Here is an 11,318-nt window from a genome sequence, read left to right on the forward strand (position 1 = left end):
CTCATCATTTCACATTCTTTCCAAGCCTTAGTCAACCATTATTTCTTCCTGCATCGCGTTCCAGCACAAAAAGGTCATGCAAAACAGCAGAAATGGACATGGAGTCGGCGTATTTGTCTACTTTATTTAACATGTAAATCATCTTGATCTGAGCTGGAAGTGGCCTCAGTGCTATATAGCCCTGGAGTCACAGTCAGGGATCACAGAGGAGCTCAGAAACTTGTCTGCTTCTAAACATACTTTCTTGCTCCAAAAGCGATGCGGCCCACTGGCACACAGGTCACCCACCTTCTGCTGGCTGCTACTCTTTGCTCTGGATTGTTAGACGACGCGATAACATTTTACATGGTACACGAGACTTTAAGTTGGAGCGATGCAAGACACTACTGTCAAGAATATCACTTTGACTTGTTGCACTTGAGGTATTGGGATTCCTTCATGTCAACCAGGTGGTCACTTCATAGCGACACATCCAAGTACTGGATCGGCCTGCGCCGGGATCCTGATCAGGACACCGCCTGGAGGTGGATAAATCTAAGGTGAGCGTGTGGTACTTTCCAAACAGAACATGTGGTTTGATTCTGTTTTTGTTGCAGGACGGGTGTGGGACTCACTGGAGAGGACTTCTCACACAGCAGCAAATGGGCTACAAACGAACAGACCAGTCACTGTGCTGTAGTGGACAACAGACAGTTCTCCAGTCTACCCTGTTCAACTTCACTGACTTTCTACTGTTCAAAAAACACAGGTGAACCTACATTTAATGATTCACGTCTAAGCTGGCATGAAGCTCGGCAGTACTGTCAGCAGAGGTCTCTAGACCTGGCGACCTACAACCCACAGCACATGTATAAAGTCCCGGGCTGGATTGGACTCTACAGAGTGGGTGGGGATCACTGGAACTGGAGCCAGGGACATTCTGAAGACATCAACTGGAATAAAAATGAGCCTCTTGTCAAAGACTGTGCCTCTTATGATCCAACGAAAAAGAAGTCATACAGTCGCCAGTGCTCGGAGAAGCTGCCGTTCTTCTGTGTTGACGACGGCCTGCTGCTGGTGAAGAAGAGAATGACATGGGAGGAAGCCCTGGATTACTGTGAGAACCTGACCATGCCATGCATGGACGAGCAGGAGCCCTGCATGTATCGCTATAAGCTACTGAGCCTGACATCTGAGGCAGACTTCGACGTGGTCAGACACAGGATTCAGACTGCCGGGACAAGTGAAGTAAGTTTTCACCCAAAGACATCAGATTAGCCAGCACCATTCTCAGGTCAAAGGCAACTCAAACTACTGGCAAGAAAAACCAATACATATCAACACACTTTGAATGTTTTGGCGCCACAGTTGTAACCTTTCCTAAAAAAATGTTTGCCGGACAGGTCTTTGTAGGTCTGCGCTTTCTGGCCGGGACCTGGTGGTGGATGAACGGAGATGCGGCGGACTCAGAGAACCTTCCTGAATGCCCGACCAAGGGGTGGGACTGCGGCATCATATCAAAGAACAGCACGGACAACTGGCTGACAGGCAGCTGCATGCAGAAAAGAAACTTTGTTTGCCTCAAAAGAACGGTGGCTGTTGAAGAAGATGATTAGTTATCTGGGGTATTTTTTAATGTTCCTCAGCCTAAAGTCCTTTTGTTGAAAAACAACTTGGAAATATTTGTTTATGAAGTATAATGTCTATGAAGTCTTCATTTCAAAAACATGCTTCTAGTTTTAGCGTCCTTTTCTGTCTATTTCTGGGGTGGGGAATAAAATGCTGCCACATCATAAACTTGCAGTGTCGTGAGAAATGGAAATGGAAATGACGTCTTTGTATAAATGCCAATTCAAATGGCTGTAAGTCGGTTACACTAGTACTTATACCGAATATATATACCTACAGAAAAAAACAGAACACAAAGCATTTCATTTCAGTGTCACTCATCAATACAGGCAACTGAAGAGAAAGCAATGAAAAGACAGGGAAACGAAAATACATATATAAATGCACAGTACTGTAGGATTACCTATGAACCAATAATAATTGTTGTCCACCATTGTGCAGAGAGAAGTTACATTGAGATATAAAAAGGAAATGTGAAAATGGCATCACAAAGTCGTACAATAATTCGTTTGGTTAGATGCTTGGTGGATGTAAATAAGGTATATTATGGGACAACCCAGTGGCGGCTGCAGAGAAGACCCAGATGGAGGAAGTTAATTTTGCTGTACTTAGATGTTTAGATACAAAATAAATACAATAAAAATGAGATACAAAGGTTTTTCCAGTACGAACTTCAGAATGCAAAATAAGTGGATTTATAAAGCTAAAGCCTCTTTGGAATATATTACCACTAAAATGTAAGACACAAAAGAAACAATATGATGATTACTCCTCATGTACATAATTCTTTTTATCCATTTTGGTTATGATCATGTGAAAATGATGCTCACCACATCCTTGTCTTTCTTTTATTTATTTGTTTAACATTATTTTGCTTAAAAAATAAAAATAAAAATACAAACGCTAACGGTCCCAATTCCGTTAAAGGCATTCCACCATCGTCTTATCAGAAATGTGTTTGTGGTTTGTATTGATTTTGCGAGTCGTTTCTGTTTAAAAAAAAAAAAAAAAACTTACAGCAGCGGAACGTTTTACATAGTCAAACGCCTTCCGTGCGGCGGAAGAATTTGGGTGATGAACTACTGCTCTCTTCCGGTTGTCATTCGCCGACTGTCGTGGCTTTTCAGTTCGGTAAGTGGTTTTAAAAAATCTCTTGTTCATCTTCCGAATAAATGATGATTGCTTTGTATTCCTCACAGGGAAGGGTACCGTGAACTAACAGTGGTCGATGTTGTTGCGTGTCTGTTTATGGAGGCTGTAGATCGCTGTCGGATAAGATCTTTTTCGGTTACAACCGTTTAAATGAAGTAACAAATAAAGCTGTAGCTATCGAGGATATAATGTGTCCTTCAACAAACCGTAAGAGTGAACTCGTTTTCGGCACCCTTTTAAATGGGTCGGAAAGGTTACTTTGTATGTAAGAATTTTCGATGGAAAACGTCGTGATACGTACATTTGCAATCAACTTCTGACTTTTAAAACACACACGCTCGAGCTCATATATATACATACTATGTCACTGTATTGTTCACACACGTTTGTTGGTTTCATGCCTCTGCAGGACGTGCTGTCAAGAGGCCCGACATCATGACTCTATTCCACTTTGGAAACTGCTTTGCTTTGGCGTATTTCCCCTACTTCATCACATACAAGTGCAGTGGCCTGTAAGTATTGTTGTCGCTTGAATTGCCGAACAAGATTTTCCCGTGTGGTCGTTGTCAGTGTAATGTAGCAGGTCCCCACAAAGCCAAAAAGTCTAATCAGATTAGTCCTTGTGTAGTGTGGGGGAAATAATCCTGCCAATAGCTACTGTGCTGGTTGCAGCTGCTTGTTTTGTCTGTTGAGTTTTGAGCCTTCGATAGACCTGATACATAACTTAAAACATGGTCAATAGGAATTATGCCTGAGTATTCTGTCAAACCTTTATCATACAAAAATGTGTTATTGAGTTGATGATGTTTTATAAAGTACAGGTAAAAACAATTTGTAATATTTTTTTATTACAGTTCAGAATACAATGCGTTCTGGAGATGTGTCCAGGCCGGAGCTACATACCTGTTTGTTCAGCTGTGCAAGGTGAGGATCGTTTTTCTGTGAGATGTTTTATTTGACGTTTTTTGCAATGGCAGCGGAAGTTGTATTGTTTGTTTAGAACTGAAAGGACTGGCATTTGATGATGTGAAGAAGGGTAATACACAAGTCCCCCTGTCTTATTGCTGTTTTGCCGTAGAAACTCAACATATTAGTCATAAGAATGAAAAGAGTTACAAATACTAGGAATTTATTTTGGTCGTGAAACAGGACATGGTGCCCCCTCCACCAAGATCCTCTCTTAACTGGGTGGACAGAAGCTGTGGAACTTACAAACAGTGGTTCACTTCAGATTAAACCACATCTCTGTGTTGTGTCCCAGATGCTGTTTCTTGCCACATTTTTCCCAACCTGGGAGGGCGGAGCTGGAGTTTATGATTTTGTTGGGGTGAGTGTTGCAGCTTTACCAGAGTGACCGTCGGTCACATGGACGATCTGCTCAGCTTGCGTTTCTGTCTCACAGGAGTTCATGAAGGCGACTGTGGACTTGGCTGACCTGCTGGGCCTCCACCTGGTGATGTCGCGCAATGCTGGCAAGGGTGAATACAAGATCATGGTGGCGGCAATGGGCTGGGCCACAGCCGAGCTTGTCATGTCCAGGTATGCAGTCTGAGGGACACGTGAGAAAACACTCACATGTGTCTGCAAACCTCAACTCTGAACCTCATCCTCGGTGTGTTCATCCTAGGTGTCTCCCCCTGTGGGTGGGAGCCAGAGGCATTGAGTTCGACTGGAAATATATCCAGATGAGCTTTGACTCCAACATCAGTTTAGTAAGTGTTTTACTTATTTATTTAGTTTTTTCTTTTCATGTGAGTTTAGCAGTTGTATATGTCGAGCCTTTGTCATTCAGCACTGTATTCCAATGTGTGCTTGTGTTTAAAGGTTCACTACATCGCGATGGCTGCAGTCGTGTGGATGTTCACTCGCTATGATCTACCCAAAAGCTTCCGTCTTCCTGTCACTGTGCTGTTGGCGCTCTGTGTCTACAAGTCCTTCTTAATGGAGTAAGTAAACACACGCAGAAAGTGTGAGGATTTTACGGCTTGAAAATAAGAGTGAGTAAGAGTTTCCTGTCTGACTTTGGGTCTGATGAGTCACCAAACAAAAGCCTCCGTGACCTTTTTTTCTAATTGATTTTAAGAATCTTCCTCTGGTTTATATGTTGTGTCTCAGCTGCACGTGAACCTCTCATTTTGAATGCTCACCTGTGTCCAGGTTGTTCATCCACGCCTTCGTCTTGGGCAGCTGGACGGTGTTGCTGGTGAAGGCCGTGCTGACTGGTGCCATCTCCCTGTGCTCACTCTTCCTCTTCGTCACGCTGGTCCACAGCAACTAAGTCACACCAAGTCATTACACGGCGAGCCGATCCACACCTCAGGTCCTTGTTGTTTTTGAGGGAGAATCTGGGCAGCTTTAAAACATGAACAGAAGAAATGCGTTCTGTGGATGTTCTGGTTTGGTTTCCCTGGCAGATGTGATGGACCAAAAACGACTGGAGTCTCTGGAGGAAGTATTCTTCTCATCTTAACTGTGTTTATTGAGAGACGGAGAAATGGATTTGTAACCATAGACTGTCCAGAAACTAAACCCATTTTCTATCTTTTTTTTCTATTAATGAATGATGTCTATGAAGTCGGATCTATCAATTTATTTATACACCAGTATAGATATTAACTGTAGTAAACCCTATCTGTCATCGGTTTTAATGAAACAATTATTAAAATATTCTGTCTGAAATTCTGAGTTACAGTGAGATCAATAAATATGAATGGAATGAGTGAGAATGTGCCTTCATTTATTTTCTGCTGCTGAACACATCAACAGTGTTAAATGTGGGGGAAAGAGAGATGAACTCCTCCCATCTCATCTACTCTTTCCATCATTTTGAATTTTTTGGATGTATTTTTTTTATATGATCTTTGTTGCTTTACATACTTCCCCCCTCTCAAAAAATAAAAATAAAAAATACAGTCATAATCTGAACTCACCGAGTTCAAATTGGCACCTCTTGTCTGTTTAAGTCGCTCGTCAGTTTTGTCTAAACATCACCATCTAGTGGCCAATAAACGTCATTGAAATCTTTTTTCAAACGCAAGTTGCAGAATGGTCCTTTGTACATACAGCATCATAGGCATCACCTGTTCATTTTTTCCCGCATTTACTGAAAATTCAATTTAACGAAATTGTAGTTGCGTATGTATGGCACGTGACCAAATCCAGACAGTCTGCAGCGCCTTACAATTCGTTTCGTCTGCGCCATTTCCTGTGACGTCACGCGCGTCAGAGTCAAAAGCCCGACAACGTCCTCCTCTCCTCGCCGGGCGCGGTGGCGCGCGCCTGTAATCCAAGTCACTGGGAGGCTGAGGCTGGTGGATCGTTTGAGCTCAGGAGATCTGAGCTGCAGCGGACTATGTCGATCGGGTGTCCGCACTAAGCTCGGTATCGATATGGTGCTTCCGGGGGAGCTCGGAACCACCAGGTCGCCTAAGGAGGGGTGCACCGGCCCAGGTCGGAAACGGAGCAGGTCAAAGCCCCCGTGCCGCTCAGTAGTGGGATCGCGCCTGTGAATAGACGCTGTAGTGCAGCCTGAGTAATACAGCGAGACCCAGTCTTTTTCTTGCCTTCTGCCGCCGCGACACATGCGACATTCAACTCACGCGTCATGTCCAACACGTGCAACTCTTTCATTTTGTGTTTGTGGGTCTCACTCGTCTCCCCACGTCACTCACTCGCTAATGTGTTTCTCCATTGGCTGCACTGCCTCCTCCTGGACAAGACCAGAACTCCACTCACACGCTGCCGAGGCTTACGTGGGCTCAGCCAATCACAGCCACGCATACTGCCTTGAGCGAACGACGGTTCGTCCAACCAGTGCCTTCGTTTTTATTGAGTCGGACACCACCAATATTTAGCGAGAAAATATTTATTGACATTTAAAAATTAACATAATGAAACGTGAATATGTGTTCGTCATGGATAACGGTGTTTTAAAATGTGCGTTTTAGCGTTTAACACGTTTAATCGTTTTTATTATTTTTTTTTCAATTAAATTAATTTATTAAATAAAAATAAATTAAGGAGCCCCACTAGTTCCTGTTCCCACAGGAACAGCTTCTTCACCTCAGCCGTCAGACTGTTGAATTCGTGTTATTTTATTTTATTTTATTAACATCACTTTATTTCGGAGCACTTTCCTAGTTGGTGGGCTCCCCACTGACCATGGCAATAAATTCTATTCTGATTCTGATTCTGATAGTTGATAGAGTAGATTCCGGCAGTATTTGCTGGTGGCAGGTTATGCGTGTTACAGGTACCTACTGTAGCCGAGCTGTTCTGAAGAAGCGGAATTTAGAAGTACTCAAGAACGAGATAGTTTCGCTGAACACCGGCATAGAATACTGCCGCTCGCTTTATTGACAACCCCATCAACAGCCGCCCCATTTCCGTTACACCTTCAAAATAAAACGGAACCACGTGCAGTGATAGAGACAAATAACTAATATAACTTCTTACACTGCCAATAAACGGAACGATGTCACAGTGTGAGGCAATTCATGAAGAATGACTATTTTTATGTCGGTAAATATACTTTAAGAGAATATTGATCATAAGTTGTACTTTCGAGAGGCGTATTCGTTGTTAGTTAAAAATCTGCAGTGCGTACGCAGTAAATACAGATAATACTTGAACGTGGCGGGTTAAAGTATTCAAAATGTTTGTTTTGGCAAAGATTTCCAGAGTTCAACAGATGCCTCACCACTCTTCATCTTTTCCTTTTCGCTCTGTTCAAAAACCTTAGAACAATTAAAATATCTAAAATAAAATATTATATATATATATATATATATATATATATATATATATATATATATATATATATATATATATATATATATATAGCTGAAAGGACATTTATTTAAATACGGGACAGACATAGCAGAAACGAAAGCACTGGTTGGACGAACCGTCGTTCGCTCAAGGCAGTATGCGTGGCTGTGATTGGCTGAGCCCAGGTAAGCCTCGGCAGCGTGTGAGTGGAGTTCTGGTCTTGTCCAGGAGGAGGCAGTGCAGCCAATGGAGAAACACATTAGCGAGTGAGTGACGTGGGGAGACGAGTGAGACCCACAAACACAAAATGAAAGAGTTGCACGTGTTGGACATGACGCGTGAGTTGTATGTCGCATGTGTCGCGGCGGCAGAAGGCAAGAAAAAGACTGGGTCTCGCTGTATTACTCAGGCTGCACTACAGCGTCTATTCACAGGCGCGATCCCACTACTGAGCGGCACGGGGGCTTTGACCTGCTCCGTTTCCGACCTGGGCCGGTGCACCCCTCCTTAGGCGACCTGGTGGTTCCGAGCTCCCCCGGAAGCACCATATCGATACCGAGCTTAGTGCGGACACCCGATCGACATAGTCCGCTGCAGCTCAGATCTCCTGAGCTCAAACGATCCACCAGCCTCAGCCTCCCAGTGACTTGGATTACAGGCGCGCGCCACCGCGCCCGGCGAGGAGCGGAGGACGTTGTCGGGCTTTTGACTCTGACGCGCGTGACGTCACAGGAAGGGGAATGGCGGATATTTGTGGATTTTTTCGGGACTTTAGCGAACATTGTTTATCTTTCAATGTTGCTTGTTTAAAATGTAGCCGGCGGCGGTGATGCGAACGAATAAAAATTGCGCATATTTTTCAAATTATTTCACTGAGCTTTTCAAGTTTTAATTCCTTAATATAATAATATTAAAGCGTTTGAACCGTATTTAAAGTGTATTTCAATAACAATGCATTGATCAATTCCTGACTTAAATGGTTTATTTAAATAGCTGTAGGCGTTGTACGTCAAACGGACCACTAGATGGTGCTGTCTATGGGAAAAGGTCATTTTAGGATAAAACTTTTCTGTCCAATTATTTCCAAACAAATTTGTATTGGTTGGAAAGAATAAAGTGCCAAATCAAAGATCACTCCAAATACACTACTACTACTACTACTAATAATAATATAGATAACTGTGCATATTCTATTCACGAGTTGCACTCATTGCATTATTGTTTAGTGAAAGTTTCTCGTGGTTCTCAAACAAAATTGAAAGTGTGTCAGCGGCCATTTTCTTGTGTTTTGGAAACAAAATTAGGAGCCATTTCAGCTGGTGAAAAAGGAGTTTTAATTACAAAATGTTGTGCACATTCTCAGTCATCATCCATACGGAGAATTTGAATCAGGTGACTTGACTTGTGAATCAAAACCAAAGCTAAGTTCTCTGATTTAAATCACGAGTATTGTGAGGAGTGCCATTCCTGCGGGGCAGACGTTATTTGTTCTCTGCTGGTGTCGTCGGTGTTTTGTGTCAGGTGGTGTAAACCCCTCCTGGCTGCTTGTGGATCTCACCCCTCAGGACCACCTGGGCGTCTTCCTTCCGCCCCGCCCTGTAGGTGCTGTAAAACAAGTGTTGAGTGTGAGCGCCTCGTCGCGTGTGACTCCAGTCTTTAGTTGCAGGTGGTGTGGCCTGCAGTGGAACCCCAGGATTGGGCTTCCTCTTGTAGCCCGGCTGGAGATGCTTATGATCCGGTCTCATCATCAGAACTGAAGAAAGGTGCGGCTGAGTCTGAGTCCTGGATCTCAGAGTCACTGCTATGTTGTCTAACCTGGACGTGTTGTTGTGGGGAGCCTGGTGTGCAGCCTTGCTTTGTGTGGCATAAGAATGTGGAAGAGGAAACCTGCTATCAGAGTGTTCATGGAGTTTGGCAGAGCACTTCCATTGTCCTCTCTGTGCGTCCAGCCAGTGAGCATTGGTGGTGTTCGCCCGTCTGGGATGAGTGAAACCTGCTTTAGAAGTGTGAGGATGAGGAGGTGAGCTCACGGGGAGAGGACGACTCCTCAGAGTCTGGCCCGGCTCGTGCGAGTTGCTGAGACCGTTAAAATGTGGCTGAGTGTGGCCCGGATGCTTCGAATGACTTCGCATCTGGGTCCTAGCAGCTTTATCGAAAGAGCTTTCCATGTCCATTCTTTCAATCCAGAGCTGCACTGTTTCTCTCCAGAGGGGAGATTTGGGTCCGGTGCTGCAAATGCTGTGATCCTGAGGCGCCGGTGAGGTGGTGGAAGCGTGCGCAGTGTTAGCGGAAACGCTGATAAAGCCAGGGATTGGACAGGAGCTGCTGCAGAGACGAAGGAACTCCCGACGGAAATGAGGGACAGAGTTGCCCCTGAGAATGACAACAAGGCCGCGGTGGAGCTGCCAGGACAGCCAGGAGAAGCTGCGGATCCAAGGCACTTCAGTGTGTAGATGTACACAGTTTTAACCAAAGCTGTGGGTTTACCTGCACGAGCAAGTCAGCACTTCCTCCCAGTCTGAGATGATGAAGCTCTCTGAGATTTGGCCGGTAAGTCTCCGTCCAGTGCGTGAGCAGTATGTCTGTCCCTCAACGCTGTGGACAAACAAGGTCTACCGATGCACACAAACATTCAGCTTTACAGTACACTTCCTGTTTCCACAACACTCCACAGAAATAGTGAGACACACCGTGAAAGAGACGAACACACACACACATACACACACTAGAACTCGACACCCAAGTTTCACTTTGATCATATGTTTGATTTTGAACTGGACTCGCCGGAAAGCTGCTGCTCTTGAGTTGCAGCTCCTGCCACATGTTGGTGAACAGACTCCGGTTGAGGTGATCCAGCAGCAGATGGACACGCACGTGTCTCTTTCCACTGGCTTCCAGGAGGTCACACAGCAGCTCCACATCACTGAAGGAGTCTGTTGCTATGACCAGGTCCTACAAACATGCAGGAAAAATGCGGTCGCTACATTATCAAGGGGGCGACTGAAAACCCAGGAGAGAAGGGAGTCTTACCTTTTTGGCCTTCCTGATGAACTCTCTCACCACGTCCTTCATGCTGGCAGCTCTACCATCAGACTGCAGATACACCTCCACACCTGGATCACCTGTTGCAACATCTGCTTCGAATGAGAGCGGCAGAAAAGATGAGTGGATCTGAAGAACATCACCAATGCTTGAAATGGAAATACCTGTCTGGTCAGCTTCACAGCGACTTGGTGGATCATGGATTGTAGTTTCGGAGAGAGCAGATTCCAACTCGCTGACTTCGTCGTGATCATCCTCATCCTCATCCTCATCCTCACTGCCAGGATTAACTGTAAAAGCAACAGTTCTGAGATTCACGGTGAATTTGAATGAAGGTGCTGAAGTTGAAAGTCAAACCGAAGTGTGAATCCCGTCCATTCTCCTGGATGAAAGCTTTCTCTGACCGCGAGAGAAAGTCTACTTCTCCTTCCGTGTTCAGCACCTCGTGGTATGCATCCATGCCGCAGCTGAGGAGGGAGTCCACAGCCAGCCGGGCGCTCTCATTGTGGCTCAGGTCCAGAGGGGGGCGGCTGGCCAGGTACTCACGACAGGACAAGGACGGGATGCGGAGGTCCTGAATGCGTCGCTTCAGCTTCCCTGTTGGTTTGGACCTCATGTAGCACAGAACAGACAAGCTGCTGCTGTCCATCGCACTTGCATGCACAACACAGGAGAGAGGCGCCGACTCTCATGGTAGCAGTAAAACACCTCTGTGACTGATAAGGAAGGAGGAGCAAGCGGAGCAG

At 44.9% G+C, this 11,318-nt stretch overlaps 3 protein-coding genes across 3 annotated transcripts; 2 read left to right on the forward strand and 1 right to left on the reverse strand.

The window, feature by feature from the left end:
• The first annotated feature begins 319 nt into the window (after positions 1-319).
• On the forward strand, positions 320-1,675 carry LOC128768843 (macrophage mannose receptor 1-like). Its single transcript, XM_053882058.1, has 3 exons — positions 320-539; positions 597-1,227; positions 1,383-1,675. The coding sequence occupies exons 1-3, from the start codon at positions 346-348 to the stop codon at positions 1,593-1,595; spliced, it is 1,038 nt and encodes a 345-aa protein (XP_053738033.1). The 5' UTR covers positions 320-345; the 3' UTR covers positions 1,596-1,675.
• Positions 1,676-2,673: 998 nt separating this feature from the next.
• On the forward strand, positions 2,674-5,480 carry tmem147 (transmembrane protein 147). Its single transcript, XM_053882065.1, has 8 exons — positions 2,674-2,739; positions 3,170-3,272; positions 3,615-3,684; positions 4,022-4,087; positions 4,163-4,299; positions 4,388-4,472; positions 4,585-4,706; positions 4,918-5,480. The coding sequence occupies exons 2-8, from the start codon at positions 3,196-3,198 to the stop codon at positions 5,036-5,038; spliced, it is 678 nt and encodes a 225-aa protein (XP_053738040.1). The 5' UTR covers positions 2,674-2,739; positions 3,170-3,195; the 3' UTR covers positions 5,039-5,480.
• Positions 5,481-9,832: 4,352 nt separating this feature from the next.
• Positions 9,833-11,194, reverse strand: LOC128768845 (protein FAM83A). The gene is made up of 5 exons (XM_053882060.1): positions 10,930-11,194; positions 10,737-10,862; positions 10,561-10,664; positions 10,018-10,482; positions 9,833-9,954 (listed from the first exon to the last, which is right to left on the reverse strand). The coding sequence occupies exons 1-4, from the start codon at positions 11,186-11,188 to the stop codon at positions 10,120-10,122; spliced, it is 852 nt and encodes a 283-aa protein (XP_053738035.1). The 5' UTR covers positions 11,189-11,194; the 3' UTR covers positions 9,833-9,954; positions 10,018-10,119.
• Between the last annotated feature and the right edge of the window lie 124 nt (positions 11,195-11,318).

The sequence above is a fragment of the Synchiropus splendidus genome, chromosome 12, assembly GCF_027744825.2.
Source record: "Synchiropus splendidus isolate RoL2022-P1 chromosome 12, RoL_Sspl_1.0, whole genome shotgun sequence".
Classification (NCBI taxonomy): Eukaryota; Metazoa; Chordata; class Actinopteri; order Syngnathiformes; family Callionymidae; genus Synchiropus; species Synchiropus splendidus.